This window comes from Rhinolophus ferrumequinum, chromosome 19 (assembly GCF_004115265.2).
Source record: "Rhinolophus ferrumequinum isolate MPI-CBG mRhiFer1 chromosome 19, mRhiFer1_v1.p, whole genome shotgun sequence".
NCBI classification, from domain to species: Eukaryota; Metazoa; Chordata; class Mammalia; order Chiroptera; family Rhinolophidae; genus Rhinolophus; species Rhinolophus ferrumequinum.
This window is the reverse complement of record NC_046302.1, coordinates 22,218,010-22,237,166: the sequence shown is the minus strand read 5'-3', so window position 1 is coordinate 22,237,166 and position 19,157 is coordinate 22,218,010. Positions and strand designations below refer to the sequence as shown.

At 35.8% G+C, this 19,157-nt stretch overlaps 1 protein-coding gene across 5 annotated transcripts in view; it reads right to left on the bottom strand.

Annotated features, from left to right (window-relative positions):
* The window catches only part of TAF4B (TATA-box binding protein associated factor 4b), a 108,745-nt gene that overhangs the window by 30,203 nt on the left and 59,385 nt on the right, over window positions 1-19,157 (bottom strand). For 4 of the 5 annotated variants that reach the window (XM_033135580.1, XM_033135579.1, XM_033135581.1 and 1 more), the window contains 3 exons: window positions 18,253-18,383; window positions 13,164-13,289; window positions 7,429-7,485 (listed from right to left, as the gene is read on the bottom strand). In XM_033135580.1, the coding sequence (XP_032991471.1) occupies window positions 7,429-7,485; window positions 13,164-13,289; window positions 18,253-18,383 (314 nt within the window). Of the gene's footprint in view, window positions 1-7,428; window positions 7,486-11,163; window positions 11,303-13,163; window positions 13,290-18,252; window positions 18,384-19,157 lie in introns of all 5 variants that reach the window. The other variant, XR_004425712.1, reaches the window with a different exon arrangement.

Below are 19,157 nucleotides of genomic sequence, written 5' to 3'. Positions count from 1 at the left end.
GTTTAGGCCGCAAGTTCAAAGTTGACTTCTGTGGTGTGTGATTCCAACGTCAGTTCAGTTTTCAAAACCTTTGCAATGCTTTTTGGATCTGTCCGAAATATGTGCCACTCAGTGGTCAGTTTAGGACCTGGCAATGGTTTGTTAGTTCAGTACTTAAAAGTCTTTGTAAGCTGATTAGAATCAGATTTACATATGACAAATGTGTAGCTCAAGAGTACGCCTACGAGTTTAAAACAATGATATGGGGTTGCTTTCCTGAGCTATTCCCTTTCTGCAATCTTCCCTGTAATTTCTGGTTCCCTGGGGCTACTCTTTACAGTACTGTACACAGTAAGCTGGAGCTTTAGTTATTATGCTTTGCTGCATACTTCAGTCATTATGACCATGTCTAGGGTCAAGCAGCAGAAAGAACAGGGGAGAGTGGCAGGGAGTGGGAAGTGGAGATATGGTAACCCTCCACGTTGGTGCTATTTTGAATTCTCATCTTCTTCCACAATTTGCCTACTATTTACTTTTCAGAGCCCTCAAATAGCTGCTCCATGTACTCTGTCCAGGTTTTACAGATGTATTCAGTGGTAGAGACAATGTGGAGTGATTTTACTCCATTTTCGCTGGAACTTTTAAATGCTAGTTTAACCAGAATTCTGACAACAGGCTTCTGTTATATTATATTACAACTAGACTTTGTTTAATAAAATTTAAGCCTGCCAGTTCACCTATAGCAGCAAAGAGACCTAACAGACTTGGCATATTTTTTTGAGAGAACTCTCACTCCTTTCTTTATGGCTAGTATAAAAAGCAGAAGCCTTCATTTCCTTTATTACAGTACCTCTGATATCAAGAAGAGGTCCCACAAAATTCAAGTCCGTGCCCTAGGGCACAACAGAGCAATAGTAGTTGAAGATTATTTCATCCCTGGTGTTTAGTAATTGTCTCTGTTCATTTTAAAGTACAACTATAGTAGTACTGACTTTAATCAAGACCCAAAACACATTAATAGATTACCTTAAAGATCACACAAACTCTCAGAGGTAAAGTTCAACTGAGGTACTTCTTGATGCTAAACACACAGTTTTTAACAACAAAACATATTGAAAAAATAACAATTAATGAAAACAGAAAGCAAAAGCTTAGGTAGAATCAGAAGAGCTAAATGAAGAGTGACTAAACCAAGAGTCATAGAGCCAATTCGCAACAGATACAAAGACATATGTAACAGGAAGGACTATATTATCTAGACAGTTATGACACTGACAGTATGGGAAACCCAAAAATGTGTTTCTTTTCCATGCTTAAGGAAGGCAAGATACTAAAAAAAAAAAAAAAAAAAAAAAAAATGCAGCCACTGAAAGTACAAAAGACAGCAAAGAGCTGTCCTTTATAACAAATGATCCAAAAATATGATGTGGTGTCAATTTCAGTCAGCTTTTGCTACAAACTTTTAGAAAGAGATAATAAGGTATAAAGCAAAGGAAAAGAGTGGTAAATTAATGTCTCTCCCAAGGATTATGTATGCTGTCCAATAAAAAATACATTAGCAGCAATGTAAAACAGCTAATGCTACCAAATAGGAATGTTTGAAAAAAATCTAAAGAAATAAAGAGTTTTGAATTCAGCATACAAAAAATTAAGAATGATATCCTTAGATTTCACAATTAAGGTTAAGTATACTTAGAATTAACAGTGAAAACCGACCATCAAACAATAGATACTTTTTAAATAATAAAAATTTAAAGAGAATTTTAGGTATGCTTTGGAAAAATTAATTGACCAAACTAAAATCTCAACCATACTTATAGTTACTTCTGAATTACTATAACTTATGGGGAAAGCAAGGTTAAATCCCCAAATATTATACTATAGAACACATAAACAATATCAGACCAAACCCTGTTAACAGATGAATCTTCAACCAAAAAAACCAAAAAAGCAAGGTATGTATCAAAAAAAATCACCACTCCCCACCCACACACTCAAAATTAAAGGATACCGCAACAGGAACACAGTTATATTTTTCAACCCATCAAAGACAATTACTACATAGGCATTCCACCAATTCAAACCGTACTGGGTCTGATTATTTTTTTCTCCCAACCACTAAGGCTAGTTCATATGATGTCAGGAGACTGTCCAGAACACCTGAGATTCTTGGATTTGAAATATACACTCTGAGGCCTTGCTAGTCAGCGTTTCTAATCCATCCCTATCTTTCAGGAAAATAGCATATTCCACACAATCTCAATTAGACATGTCCTCCCTTGCCCTTAAACATAATACTTGATTTATGTAGTGTTCAAAACAAATATATTCTGCTGTATTCATATTAGATTACAGAACTTTCCCCCCCCCCAGTTCTCATCCTTACATTCGTTTTTCTCATCTCTCCTTTCCAGTCCTCTGGAAGGAAAAATACCTAACATATCCATGGTCAATCTCAAGCTTACATTTAAGAGCTTGGTGCCATCTATTTTAAATGGCATCTATCTTAGAGCTAATGTTTTGAAGTTATTGGTTTTTCCTCTTGTACCTCACCTTTCCTTAAATTATGACAGCCGTGTAACATAAGCAGAGCATGAATTATTACATTCTTTTTAAAATGCAAGGTACTTGAGGTAAGTTCAAAGAGGTAAAGTTAACCTCCCCAAAGTGATATCTAGATACTGGCAGACTGAACCTAGAATATAAGACTCCTAACTTCTAGTTCAATGCTTTTTTAAAAAAAATAATATACACCTCTTCTACCAAATGGGTAACCTGTCTCTCAGACACACAGATCCTATACTATTAAAATTAAGGATGCATGTAACATTCTGATGAAGCTCTAAATAAAATATTATTTTTTCAATGTAAGGTACACCAATCAAGAGATACAATCAATAATAGTCTTTATAAAAATATCCATAAAAAAAAAAAACCCAAAAAACCTTAGTGTAGCTTTCCTGGTTCCAAGAGAGAACTTCTCTATTGAAATAGTAATTGGATGGTAACTGAACTATGCCAGTTCCAGATGCCAATTCTTAGATTCCCTAATCACAGTATTTTGTTTAACCTTCTATGTCCATTTAGTCAACAGAAAAATTAAAAGTGACAGATTTCAAAACCCCTCCTTTCTCCTCCTAGGACCAATGGTTCTAAGTGTGATCTCCAGAGCACAAGCATCAATAGCAGAATCACTTGGAAATTTGCTGGAAATTCAAATTCTCAGGCCTCACCCAGACTTACTATATCATAAACTCTGGTGGTGGGGTTTAGCAATCTGGATTTTTACCAAGTGCTCCAGATTATTTTCATGCATAACAGTTTAAGAACCACTATCCTAGGCAATCAATGCTTTGAAACATTTGTATCTGTGTTTCTCTGCTATGTATACAACTTCTTTATAACTAGTCGTTTTAAGAATGTCTTCTCCATACTGTACTAATCTGATTGCTAGAAAGCACTTTTAATAAGAAATTTCATTTTTCCCTCTCGTGTTTCATGAGTTTTCACTCACACAGAACTAGCATAAAGTTTAAATATAAATTGCTCTAGTTTAATAGCATTAAATGTCATGTTTCGCTGACTCCATATCTTTTTAAATTTCATTCCAAAAATATCCCTTGAGTTTTTCATATCTAAATCATATATTTTTCTAATCAGTAATGACCCTTATTATGCAGTATCTTTTTTCTTGTATGATAACGCTTTATGGAGAATTGTACTACTTAAGAGTTTTTATATCCTATATTTTCTATAAACAAAAATCCTAAATATTTCAGGGTACAAGTTTTCTAATCTGTTATGCATTTTAATCATTTAATACTTATTCTCCTGCAGTGTGAAGCTAATGTGCCAGCAGGTACATGTCTTGCATTCCTTCTATTGTCTGATAACAAATGAAAGTGGGAATGCTAGGAACAGTTTAAAAGTAAATGAATTCTGTCTCACAGATGCACTCAACTCACATTTCCCAAAGGAGAAAGAAGATATTCAAAAGGAAATAAGGGTCACAATAGATATAACAAGTGTGTAAGGAATCAAGATCTTTGAACTCCAAGGTCAGATGGCTTGCTCTGCAGAATTCTGGATGATGTGGTAAGCAAGGAAAACACTGAGAGCTAGATGGTAATCTAGGACACAGAGCACACATTTCAGACAAGTCTGCAGCTGCATTTAACAAAGATACGCCTGCTTGTTTGAAATTAGAATTTGGCAATTAGTAATCTATTTAAAACCTTTCACAAGTAGTGGGTGAAATGGAAGAACGTCAGTACTTTCATTTTAGGAAAGGTATCTAGGAAAACTTGTTAAAAATCAAAATTTAAAAGTATCAGCATTTAAGAATAAAGTTACAACAGAGAGAACACATTATTTCAGGCAAAAACAGTAAAAGGGGAAAAGCCCCAAAAATGCAACTAAAATGTGTGAATTAGAGATATCCACAGACATTTTAGCCAGACAACAATAAGGTTTTCAAATAGATAGATAACCTGTCAGGTCAGTAAGAACAGTATGGAGCAGGAGCTACTGCAATGGATTGAGACTAGGCTGGAGGTAAACCCAAAGGCAGCCTATTTTTTTTAAGTGCCAAATGAGAATGACAAAACTGGAAGAAGTCAATAGAAAAGAGGGAAAAAAATTATTAGACTCGTTTATATAAACCAGACCAATTTAAGTTTGTCCTTACACACAGAATAAAAGAACCGAATATCCTCTAAAAGTGGGTTAGAGAGAAGAAAACCCACAGTAGAAATGATCAAGATCAAAACTCTAGTCCTTAACAGGTAAAAGCAAACATGGGTTATAAAATTATTTATGAAAAGGATTCAAATAATGATTTAATGTTTATATGACAAATATCATTGCTGAAACATTTCCCAGCATCAATAAAGGCTAAAACTTTTCTAAACAGTTCTTCAGAGTTCTACATTCATAAAATACTGTCATTAATCTATTTCCTATGACCTGCATGGTAGGTAGGTAGGAAAAGGAAAGCAAAGCAGTTCTAAATCAAGCAACTGTAAGGAATCTATGCTAATTTTTACAATTGTACAAAGAAAACTTCCCAAATAGCCAAATACCACTCCCTCAAATCAAATCTATATACAAAATCACAAACCAAAGCTTTATACTTTATACCAGCTTGATAACAATTAGCATATCCCAAATGATAATGTTACAAATTACCATACAAGATAATTCAACTCTATAGTAAGACAGGGGGCAATGATTTTTTCAACTAGACAAAATATGATATGCCTGCGTGTTTGATTCTAAATTACAGCCCCTTAGAACATTAAAGTTATTAAGAGCTCCAGGGGCAGAGGGATGACACAAAATGGCAATATTTTCCTTCTATCAAACATTTACAACTAATACAGCCTGCCTCTGTTGTTGGAATGGGGCCAATGTATTTGATTTGTTTTTTAATCAAGAGGATTCAAGATAGGAAGCAACTAGAAAACTTTCAAAATATTTTGGAAAGAAATTATATTGAGTCCATTTAATTTTGCTTTGAAAAAGAACTAAATGGAGGTGCAACGGAGAGAAAAAAACAGGTTTGGTACCACCTGCTCTTATTAAGAGAGGTGTTGTTTTCTCACATTTCCTCTTAAAAATTTTTTTTAAAAAAATGCTGTCCACTGTTCATTCCTCAGGGAATACTTAAACGCAGTATTACGAGAAAAACCAAACAAACCCATCCGATACAAACCTGAAGAAAAAAATTAAGATCCAGTTGTTTAGGAAGATTTATGAAGGGGAAACAGACAGGATAAGATCTCTAAGGATAAAAGGGTGAACTTTGTGATACATATTTTCCAAAAAGGGGATTCAATTAGAAGACACTGCATAAGCATCTTCTCAGTCCTTAATTAAATCAAAGAGGGCTACCCATGACTCAGAGCAATAACAGGTTGCCCATCCCCAAATAATCTATCCTCAAGCCAGGGTTGCTTATAAAGGACTATAGGTCCAGTTCTCATATTTATTTCGTAGATATTTTTTAGATAAATTTTCCACTGGAAAGAAATGAGTATGAGAAATTTTTGCTATTGAAATAAAATGTTTCTGGTTTCATTTCTTTTTAATGTTCTCCCTCTCCAGTTCTCCTCATCCCAATCCAGAAACCACCCCCATCCAGAGTTCACATATTTTCCTTCATTTTAGTGAAAGAAAAACAAAAACAAAAACAAAACCCACCATGCTGACTGTAAGAATCTTACTAGATTTCCATTTGTTTTGCCTCAGCTCCTACATTAATCCAAACAATAAGGGCCTTTAAAACATTCATAAATAACCAGCTGCTGCTGGCACCTAGGAGCTGAGTGCAGCAATGTTAAGCAACAACAAATTTCATAGTTCAAGAGGCACAGTTAAGAAAAAAGGTTGCTCAGGAAGTCACTCTTATTTAGCACAAAGATCCTTAAAAATTGCATGAAATCAGTCAAGTAACTATAGAAACCAATTTCTTCAGCTCCATATCACACGTCTCACACCTCAATTGTCTTTATTATTGTCTGCTGTCAGATCCTTAATCAGAGATGTGAACAGGCTTGATGATTTATTCAGCAGGGAAAAGAATCTGTAGGTCAAGTGAAAAATTTCACACACACACACACACACACACACACACACACCCACACACACACCACATCTTCAACCTAAGGTACTTTCATTTCCTTCTGTTCTCAGCAGCTCTGGGGGCAACTCCAGTGAGATCCAATATTAAGGCTCAATTAAAATAAGCTCCAATTAGTGGAGCTTTTTTCTCTGGGGCTAGAAAAGTCAGGAAATGGATATTGGGAAATGTAAAAAGTCAGCTAGTGAGAGGAGACTGCAGACATAAATGAACTTATTTGTTGATTTCTACAGTTGCTATGCAGAGGCCTCTGGGAGTAAAAGCTTAACCAGTCTAAGCTATAAACTAAAACCCCTGCAGCTAAACATGAACTGTGTGAAACAAGGGCTCCATTCCAGAACAGAAAACTGCTGGGCCCAGAAAATTAAAAGCCAGAGGCATTTTCCATTTGAAACTAAATCCCAGTACCGCCTCCCAGCCAAAGAATTATAAGCAGTATCAGATTTACAAAACGAACAATTACCCTGGAAAAATGTAGCCTATTGTACAGTCCCAGATGCTAAATCTCAGAAGTTTCTTTTTTTTTCTTTTTTTTTAATCCCACATTATATTCCTCCAAGTGCACTGCTGTAGTTCACAAAGAGCCATTTCTAGACAGGCCTAAGCCTTGAAAATAAATTTTAAAAAGAGAGCACATCACTCATTGACCTCATTTGAAGTACTGCCCTTGCCTTCAGCAGTTCCTGTCCTTCCCCAAGGCTTCTGCAAATGGTATGCAACAGCAAAATAAACCCTGACCTAATTGCCAGTAGAGAGCTGCCAGTCTTCCCTCAAACACAAAGACAAACATGGTAACTGGAAAGTCCTACCTCTTTGGCTTTCTGCTTTAATCTCAGCTGTTCTGGATCTTCTTTATTGGAACGACTCTATCAAAGGAAACGAAAATTTTAATAGAAATTACTAGCATCTAAACATCACAGTTGCATTAAATATTTAATAAATGACAATTTTCTCTTGTGATCGAAAACCTTAGCTCCAGGGGAAAACGCCTCAATCCAGTCTGGCGCACTCCCTCCCCGCCCCCCACCCCATCATCATCTGGGCAATGGCTGCAGTTCTAGCCCAGAGGAAGCTCACGCTGAAAATGATGCTAACAATGTCAGTCAGGCCCAGTTGAGGCATGACGTTGTTCTGGTTTGGACACCAAACACTGAAAAACGACTGGTACAGGTGAAGAAAAAGAAAAGAAGGATAACTGTTGGCTTAAATGAATAAAAACAATCAACACTGGCTAATCTTCCGGTGAAACGATTTTGGAAAAGCATATGGTATTTCAAAGACTATTAGAATCAAGAACCTGACTAGCTTTGAACTAAATCTCTCTCCCTTCGAAGTGTAATTTAAAAAAAATTAAGCAGCAAATACATCGCAATGTTTTCATTAGAGAGTCTTCCCATGTTTGGGTCCTCTACAGCACTTAACAGAATGCTATGCACAAGTAAACGTTCACTAAATGTTTACTGAATGTCGCTTTCCACGCTGATTCAGTTGAATGATCTGAAAATGAACAATCTTACAGGACTGCTATTAAGAAGAGAGCTACCTTCTATATGTAATGATATGATGGAACGAAGGGTAAGGAACTTTATTTCTGACACCATGAACATTTGTCCACTGAGAAACACGCTTGGGATAGGTGTATCCTTCTCATTCTAACAAAGCTAACGCCTTATAAAGCTAAATATTTGTTCTAATGCGATACCAGCTAATTAAAGATAGCTAACAAAATAAAAGTTAAAAGTATTTTTCTATTTCACTAAGTTTACCTGATAGTTTTACTGGTTTATTAGTACTTTTGTTAAAAGAAATACAAGAAACAAACTGTTTATATTTTAGAGGGCCTTCTAATTTTAAACACCTTAGCTAAATACTTACCTTAAGATCATACCCAAAACTAGTAATTTTTTTCTTCATTTTGTCCCTAATCTACTAAAACAACTTCATTTCAGCCCAAATTAAGACAAACTCCTTTGTTATTCCACCTATAATATTAGGAAAGAATGAGTCTTTTATGTACTTGTAAATACATAAAATCTACTGTATATATGTATTTATATAAAAATAAGTGCATATGTGCATATGTGTATGTATTAATATATAATTTTTTGCTCACTATAAAATGGACACATTGGGTATCCAGTCTTTGTCAGTTAACCAATATTCATTGATTATGCCCAGTAAAAATTCTACTCTGTGTACCACTGTTCTAGGCCTTGGACATACACAAACAAAATAACAAGACAAAGCCCCTGTTTTCAAGTAACTTACATTTTAAGAAAAGAAAAATAAAACAATTTTATAAAAATTAAACACATAATATGTAAAACATTTATGATGGGAAAAAATGAAAAAAAAACAATTACTGAAAGTGATAAGAGATATAAAGAAAATAAAATAGGACAATGTGATAGGAAGAAAAGAGTGGGAGGCATTTCTTCAGCTAGCACGGGAGGAAAGACATCTGTGAGCAGTGACATTTCAGTAGAGATCTGAATGTCAAGAAGGAGGCAGCCATGCAAAGATCTGAGGGAAGAGCACTCCAAGCAGAAGGCACAGTAATTGCCAAAACTTAAAATGGAAACAAGCTTGGCATACTTGAAAGAAAAAAGGCCTGTGTGGTTAGAGCATAGAGAAGAGTTGAAGGAGACAAGGTTAAACACGTCTTGCCTTGTAGGCCATGATAAGGAGTTGGGGTTCAATTCTAGTTGTAAGAACAAGCCACCCGAGGGTCTGGAGCACGGGAGTGAGATGCCACTGACATGACACTTTCGAAAGGCCAGTCTGGCTGCTATGTGGAGGGTACATGTAGGGATCCGAGACGGGAGGCACAGGCACACAGAGCAATTAGGAGGACACTGTTCAAGAACAACTGTGTGAATACAAGACTGGGAAAAAGAAGAGGGCATCTTGAACAAGTGTCATTGGCCATAAGATAACTGATTAGATTCAAAATATGTTAGAGGGAGAGCCAACCAGGTTAACTGATGGATTGAATGTAGGATATGAAGTAAAGAGAAGAATCAAGGATGACTCCTAGAATTCTGTCCTAAGCAGCTGGGAGGATAATTCCAACCTTCTGAGTGGATGAAGACCAGAGCAGATTTGGGGGAAGGGAACTCAATGTTCAGTTTTAGATGCCTAATTAGTTGTCTAATATCTGAAAAGGGTGGGAGGCACAAGTTGGCACAAAGAAAAGTCAGTGGGACTGGAGCAGAGCGAGTGAAGAAGGGAGTGATATGAGGCGAGCTCAGAGAGTGAAGGGGTGCCAGGTCACCTAAGGCCTTAAAAAAATAAGTTTGGGTTTTACTTTAATGCAAAGGGAAGCTACTGCAGGCTTTTAAGCAACAGAGACATACACGACTTTTTATGAAAACATTATTCTGAAGATAGGATGAAAAATGGTTGTAGAAGAAAAAGGGGATCAGTTAGAAGACATTATATAAAAGTCCACGTGAAAGATAACTTAGACTAGAGCAGTGACAATAGTGATGAAGAGAAGATGGATACATTTTGGAAAGACTATAAAGAAAACTTGACTGAGGAGAGAAAAAGGAGTTAAAGAGGAATCCTAGGTTTTAATTCACCCAGTTCAAGTCAACATATTTTTTTTTTTTTAAAGATTTTATTGGGGAAGGGGAACAGGACTTTATTGGGGAACAGTGTGCACTTCCAGGACTTTTTTCCAACTCAAGTTGTTATTGTCCTTTCAATCTTAGTTGTGGAGAATGCTGTTCAGCTTCAAGTTGTTGTCCTTTCAGTCTTAGTTGTGGAGGCCGCAGCTCAGCTCCCAGTCCAGTTGCAGTTATTAGTTGCAGGAGGCACAGCCCAGCATCCCTTGCGGGAGTCGAGCAATCGAACTGGCAACCTTGTGGTTGAGAGGATGCGATCCAACCAAGTGAGCCATCTGGGAGCTCAGTGGCAGCTCAGCTCAAGGTGCCGTGTTCAATCTTAGTTGCAGGGGGCGCAGCCCACCATTCCTTGAGGGACTCGAGGAATTGAACTGGCAACCTTGTGGTTGAGAGCCCACTGGCCCATGTGGGAATTGAACCGGCAGCCTTAGGAGTTAGGAGCATGGAGCTCTAACCGCCTGAGCCACCAGGCCGGCCCCTAGTCAAGGTATTTTGAGTGGGAGGAAAATCAGGAGTTCTTTTGGACACATTAAATTTGAGGTGCCTATTGGCCAACAGAATGGACATTTCAACTAGGCAGTTAGCTGTATGACTCCAGAATTCCAAAATGTAGAGGGCAGAGGTCATAGTAATAGCAGACAGAGGAGTCAAGCAGCACGGCTGTTTGGGAGGTTAGTGACAATGATCAAATAAGTAAATTGAGAACATAAGTAAATATATCAAGGATAGTGAGAGCCAAGTTTCTGACTACAGAGAAAGTATTTATAAACATGGAAAGGTTAAGGCCAGAAAGAACCTAAGATATTGACTGTAGTTGGAGGTATCCATATAAACTCATGGTTTGATAATATATACACACAAAGAAATACAGATGTATGTCTGTAGATATATACACATGTATACACATATACATACCATACATATATTTCCTAGATTTGTCCATTGAGACGGCCCCGTTAGCAATGAACACACTGTATGCTCTAATCTTGGTTTGTGGATATCATCCTCAATTAAAAAGATACAGGGTTTCTTGCAGAAATGGCTGCTTCCAGGCCTGGGAAGGAAGAGTAAAAGCTGGGCCGGGAATATCTTGTGCCAGAGGTAAAGACATGCTCACTGAATGATACAGACATGAATAATGAACAGAAGTACCTGCTGAAAGGTTCTCCCAATCAGGAGCAATTCGAGTATCAAAACAAATAACAATGGATTACAATCTGTTGGATCAAATAAAAATCCATAAGCCCATACTGATATACAGAATGCATGCATGCATGAATGAATGAGAGAAAAAGGAAAGCTCTCCCACATAGTAGAGGGCTAATAAATGTAGAGCGATGACGACAATAAAGAACCACCATTTGACAACCATCATAGAGGTGGCTGATTCAGGCAGATATCATCTATGGATACTCAAGTTGATATATAGAGGTGTGAAGAAGAATGAGATATATTGGTTTACCTTAGAATGCCTTCCTGTGAAAAATTCATTGATTACAAAGGGGAAAATGCAAACTTAAAATGGAGAGAATTGGTAGGTACCCACACTGTCTTTTGATATGATCAGCTGAGAACAATGTAGCATCATTTCTATCTGTTCCTGCCAAGAATGTATGATCTAAGATAAGTCATGAGGAAATATGAGTTGAATCAAGATTGAGTCACCCTACAGATCTTGAAACCTGTCAAAGACATGAAAGAAAAAGACTGAGAAAATCTGCAGGAGTCTGAAAAGAGATGGCAACTATATATAACATATATCCTGAATGAGAAAATGGACCATGAAGGAAAAAGAGACAGAACTGAGACAACTGATGAAATTTGAATGGGGTCTGTGGATTAGATGGTAGTGTTACATTGTTCACGTCTTGACTTGTAGGGTTATACCACAGAATGTCCTTTCTTTCGTAAATACAAACTAGAATGTTTAGGAGTAATGGAACATGATTTGAAGATTGCTTTCAAAAGGTTCAGAAAAAAACTAACTAGAGATAGTTGTACAACCTTATGAATACAAAAAAATATCTCTGAATTGAAAGACAGGAGAATGAAAGAATGATTGTGTGTGCGTGTGTATGTGTGTGTAGAAAGGGTGGAGTAGAAGCAAATGCAGTAAAATGTTAAAAATGAGGAATCCAGGAAAAGAAGATGAGAGTTCTTTGTATAGTTCTGGCTATTTTTCTGTTAGCTAGGATACAATTTCAAAACAAAGTTTCTAAAAAGTGATTGGTTTATGATTAGGAACAAATACTCTAAAAGGGGAGGCTGCCAAAAAACACTAGAAATTAAAACTAAGGTGTTTAGAACACAAAATAAGACTAGTGCCCAACCTTTACGACTATGTGCAAAGTCCCCAGGCCTACAAAGAAATGTGGAGCAACAAAAATACAAACTGTAATAGACTTAGCTTTCACTCCATCAGCCACTAAGAGTCCAGGAAAATGTTTAAATAAGGGAGAAAGGAAATAAATACCAATATCCTCACCTGTTCTCTCTTTTACTCTCTCTCTAACTCACTTCTGGCATCCTATATTTTGTCCATATAATCCTAATTACTCTTATATTTACCCATACCCTGCCTGTCCATTCTCCAAATTTTCCTCTCTCAACTACGACTTGGCACTTATCAAATCATATCCCTAAAAACACTGAAAATTTTACAAAGGATTTTTACTTGAGAGGGTGGTAAGTACGATGCTACTAGGCACACAGACACTGAGAATGAGGAGAAAAAAGATTATGTCTCATTAAACTAAATTAACTGAAAGCCACTGTACCATACCATCCCAGTGAGAGATTTTATTAGTAATTTTAAGGAATCCTTCAGAGAAATCTAAAGACAGTCAACCAATGATAAAGCCAATTCTGACCTCCTTGCAAGGTCATGCTCACTCATAAATCAGGTAGGACCTTACCTTGGCTGCCTTAAGTAACATTTCTCTTTCTTCTAAATCCTTTCTTTGCTTCTCCAATTGATCCAGCTTTTCAAGAAATTTGAGCTGTGACCTGGTATCACTAGACAGGATGTAATTTTCACTTGTCTGGAAAAAAAAGAAAAGAAAGCCTTATGATGATCCCAAGCAACACATTCTGCAGTAGGTATTGCTATAAATCAGCTCAAGGCAACAGCACCAACGTACACAGGGAGCTAAATTTTCAAGAGGTAATATTTTTATTGCTGTTACAGAAACTTAAGAAAAAAAGAACTTTAATCATCCTTAAAATTTGAGAGGTGATTAAGCATTTAAATTTCAAAGAGCTTTCCCAGTAAGCATCATTGGGGGTAGAGGGGATTAAGCCAAGCAGATCCTAACAATAGGAAGTTGAACGCATGAGAGTGTAGCATTTACCTATAATCTAAATCTTTTGAGCTAAATTACTGTCCATCTGAGCAGACCTTAACATGGTTAATTAAATCTTAGGCCTGAGAAAGACAAAAAACAAGAAAAAAATCACCTCACAGAAAAATATACCAAATATGAAAGTTATCATCCTTGTTTCTCTTGTTGGATCGATCTATCTTGTCAAGTGAATATAACTTCTATCAAAATAACAACGTAAGATTAATGGCAAACATTAACATCCTAAACCGTTTTGAGGATTCCCTTAAATTATGAACTTGGTAGAAAACTACAAAGAAATGAAGTATACAATTTATAAATGAGACCCATCCATAACAGAAGTGTCATTATTTGTCTTAGTTGTTCCATAAAATGATAAAATTTACATTGTTCCATTTAATCTCCTAGAGTATAAGACATGGCTTTCCAATCTAAATATTTTTTCATTTTCTTTATCTGGTACAACCACCTCTCTCCTCTCATATACATATGTGTGTATGCTTGTGGGGGGGAGGGGTGGTAGTGGGCAGTCTTCCCAATCATCATTTAAGACACCCTGCCATCTACTCATCTCAGTAATTCGGACATCTCAGCTATAAGTAGAGGGACTAAGGGAAACTGTATAATTGAAAATTGGAATGTTCTAAAACATTCGGTCCAACAGTCAGTGCCTGGCTTGGAAATCAGGGGTACCATTCCACTTCCATCTTTGTTTTATCTCATGCTTATGGCTGATTCAATTAACTGGGACTCCGAGATTTCAATATGCCCGAGATTCTTTTTAAATTAAATTTTTATTGTTTGTTTAACTAGATCAAAAGAGTATTACATAGTATAATGAACAAGGATGTATTAGTGCTAGTTGTTTTACTTCATGTGTAATATAAAAAGAATTCTCAAATGCTTTTAAAGTTAAATAATACAGAATAGAATATGAACTACATAATAGGCCAACCATAGAGGTATAAACATAATAAACAGAGGTTTCTTAAATATCTCATCTTTACCATTTTTTGTATTCAGATATACTGCAGATAGCTTACTGACAGGATTTAATTTTAAAAAGACAACACTAAATTAGAAAGGGGCACAGACTTTTTAAACTTTAACCTAAACTCATTCCCATGCTAGGATTCCTTCTTTCTCTCTCTCCGAACTCGCATCTGGCTTAATGAATGCATTCTTCCTTTGCTCTTCCAGAAACTAAACAAATGAGTGCCTCACCTATTCCTTCCTACTGAGTCCCCAACCTTATTTAAACAACAGTAATCCCAACCTTATCATGTTCCTTCCTGTCTACCCAGCTGGCCTAACTGAAGTCTTCATGCACCAGAGGATGGTGGTTTAACAATGAAAATACAAGGACCTAGACTAAATGATAACAACATTAAGTGAATCCCATGTAAAGAAAGCACTATAGCCTCTTTCAACTGGAAAACACTGAAGCTTGTCCATAGCCACTGACATGCAGAAGACTATAATATATATTTGGTGGGAAAACACCTGGCAGAAAGATCAAAAGCTTTGTACCTCACGTGTCACTTTCTACTTCTTTACTGAAATCTTAGGCTATGGACTGTGATTAATGAGAGACCTAACCAGGTGAAAGATGATCAAAAGTAGATGGATATCTTTAGTAGCGATTATAAAACTCAATGCTAATATATAGCTCCCCCGAAAAAAAAAAGTAGATGAATATCAAATGGAAAAAGATGGTGGGATTTTGCTTTTATTAAACATAGTTAGCTTTTGTGAAATTCATGGAGCAGTATTTCCCACACTGTATAGAGATAAAAATAAATTCTATCAGTGATGAACTGAAATACAAAGACAGGGCTAAATCTGTGATACAAAGATTATTACAGTCAAAGTCTACAAAATAAGTATAATTGTGAAGTAGATTCAAATATAATTAAATGATTATTATTTCTGTTTAAAGAAGGATGATAACATAGTTGCATTTCTATATGTACAAATTCAGACAGTGACATTAGCTGTATTAAGGAATGAGTGTGGGGAAAGGTAGGAAGGGGAAAAATCAATCAGGATAGGCAGTGTTTAAGACAGGTTAAGGAAGTGTTAGCGTTAAGCTAAGCTACTGAGGGAGGTTCCAGGTAGATACTATCTATTTTGCATAGAGGAACTAAATTCTTGGAACATATAATTGACATACAAACAGATGAAATTCCATCTGAAGGTTGTACACAATAGAGCTTTGGATAGCACTCAGAATAGTAAACACTACCTGGAAAAATTCTACTCTATACTAAATAGTACATGCTACATTTTGTATAGAAACTGCCCATCTTAAACAAAAGTGCGCAATGTATCTCTGAAATATCATGGTAATTGAGGAGGGAATTGGGGAGAACCAAGGTTTGAAAAATTATAAGACTCTTTTAAAAATTACAGTAAAGAGACAAAAGGGGAGGCTAATTCCTCCATATCCCCAAATTGAATGTAAACCGTTACCAATTCAAATTAAATTATTACAAATTTAGCATGTTAATGTAATCCCTAGGTGACAACTAAGAAAACATCTAAACAATATATACAAAAGTGAATGAGAAGAGAATCAAAACAGTATACAAGAACAAATAAATGAAACAAAAAAGGCAGAAATAGAGGAAACGAAGGACAGAAAAAGCTATACGGCATACAGAAAACAGTGAAATAGCAGTTCTTCCTTATCAGTAATTACTTTAAAGATAAATAGATTAAACTCCCCAATCAAAAGGTAGAGATGGGCAGAATAAAAAACATGATCCAACTATCTGCTGTTTACAAGAGATTAAAGCACACATAAATAGGTTGGAAGTGAAAAAAATGGTGAAAGATATTCCATGCAAAAAAGAATCAAAAGACATCAAAGGTGACTATATTAATATCACGCAAGATAGATTGTAAGTCAAAAACAATTAAAGGATAAACAAGACCATTATATACTGACAAAAAGGCCAATTCATCGAAAAGATGTAACAAGAAGATATACACACCAGACAACAGAGCCCCCAAATATATGAAGCAAACTAAACTTTAGTTTTGACAGAACTTAAAAGGGAAATAGATAGTTCTACAATAATAGCTGAAGTCTTCAATATTCAACTTTCGATACTGGATAGAATACCTAGACAGAAGATCAGTAAGAAAATAGAGAACTTAACACTATAAACCAACTAGATATAACAGACACATATGAACACTCCACCCAGCAACAGCAGAATACATTCTTCCCAAGTGTACAAAGAACATTCTCCAAGACAGACTGTAAGGTCACAAAACAAGCCTCAATAAACTTAAAATGATTGAACCATACAAAGACTCTTCTCTGATGGCAATAAAATGAAGCTAGAAATCAACAATAGAAGGAAAACTGGAAATTTCACAAACGTGGAAATTAAACAACATACTCTCAAACAACCAACGGATCAAAGAAATCTCAAGAGTAACTGAAAATACTTAGAGATGAATGAAAACAAAAACACAGTGTATCGAAACTTATAGAATGCAGTGAAAGCAGTGCTCAGAGGGAAATTTATAGCAGTAAATGCCCATATTTAAAAAGGAAGATCTCAAATCAGTAAATTACTTTATACTTTAAGGAACTAATATCAAAAATGAAAGTGGGATCATTACTACTAACTTTACAGAAGGAAATAAAAAGGATTATAATACTATGAACAATTATATGCCAACAAATTAGATAACCCAGAATGGACAAATTCTAGAAACACACACAAAGAAAAACTGATACTGGGTTTTTTGTTTTTCTTTTTTACAACCTTTTCTCCTGATGATCACATTTTTTTAAGTCAGTCCAGCAAATTCTCACAAAGATTTATACAAGTGAAGACTTCAGCAACTATAAACGGCCCTTCCAAAGTTCTAAATGAAGCAGAAAGGAGAGAAAATAGAGTGATTCCTCCAGGGAACTTACCAGCGGTATAGTAGCTGATACTGCCCTGGATTCCTTTTACGCTGTGGCTAGGACATCATGACAATGACCATTCTTGCAAGCTAAAAACCTCATAAGGTTACCGACATACTATGTTGTAAAAATCTAGCTATGAACATTTTTCGAAATCAGGGGAAAAGGTTATCGCATCCCTCATCACCCAATAAATTCACTCTCCACCAAAACCATAATTCAAATCAATCAAATGCTTTCATCTTGATAATGGCAAGTGATTTGGTTCACACCACTAGGGTATTCTTACATTCAATTTTTTATAAAAGCAGCCAATAACGATAATGAGTAGCACCAGTATTAGCACTCAATGTAATCATTTACCTTTCTAAAAGGGACAAGAGCACTAACAGAAAAGATCACTGAAGAGAACAAAACTATCCAATATTCCATTCTAAAATAGCCTGCTTCCCAATCAAAAGCTTTAGGAGAAGCCTCAGGCAGAACAGATGTATATTTCAATCTACACTGACACAGAAGCTTTGGATACCATTTTAAGCTCTATTTTATTTGTCATGTAAGCGTATCTAAATAAGGCAAATTAGGAATGAGACTTTGATTTTTCTACCAACTTGAAATATGTCTCTCAATTATTTTCTTTAAAAATATACTAAAATATAAATCTATATTGAGAAAACTACCTTGAACATAGTAAGAGGAGAGAGGAGTCTCTACTTCTTTAATGATTTCCTTTACCTTGTAAGTCGTCATTCGATGCTGAGCAATTGTTGTCAGTTTTTCTAGAAGGCCTCGTAATCGCTCCTGTGTTGCATGGGAGATCAAGTTCACTGCATCAGAGTTAAGTTCCGTAATGTCATGCTTTTTACCTGTGGAAGCAGAGAAAATCCATTACGTGTTTTAGTGGAGGCTGATAATTGAAATAATTAGCACAGCAGGTATTCGGTTCCCCCTGGAAGTCATACCCATTATGAATAAAGGTTTGCAGATTATGATTTTCCTGGTAAAGTCACAACTTCAAAGATCTTAAGACATTATATTAATAAAACCTAGCCTGAAGCCTCAGAAAATATAGACATTGTTTCACTTAGCCTCTAGAATCATTCTCCTTGCAAGGTCATTTATAGGACAAAGTTAATAAGAACACAAATCAAGGCTAGCATTCAGGGAGAAAAATGGTAACTGCAGAAATCAGTGCCATATTCTGTTAATTTTAGTAATTAAAAAAATAGAAAATTACGTTTTGTCCTATTTGACACTGTTAACAATTTATGACATTTATTTCAATGGATTCAGATTATGAATCTCTGTTAATGCCTTGTCTACAAGACATACCTATATTTCTTTTGTCCATTACCAATCATACTTATTTTGCACTAACTCATTGCGATAAATGGACCTGGTAATTAAATTACAAGTTGAAATGGGTTCAAAGCCTGGATAACTTTTCTTCCACTATATCTCCTTCCATAAATAAACCAAACTTCTAGTCTTCCTTTTGCTAACTAGGAAGAAACTTTCAGGAAAACAATTTGGGCCACATTCCCAAAGGCAAAAGTTCATTTATAAATCAACCTTATCACAATTTAAATAGTAATTCTCCAGCTCAGTGAAACCACCTGTATCAACAGAAACCTAAATCT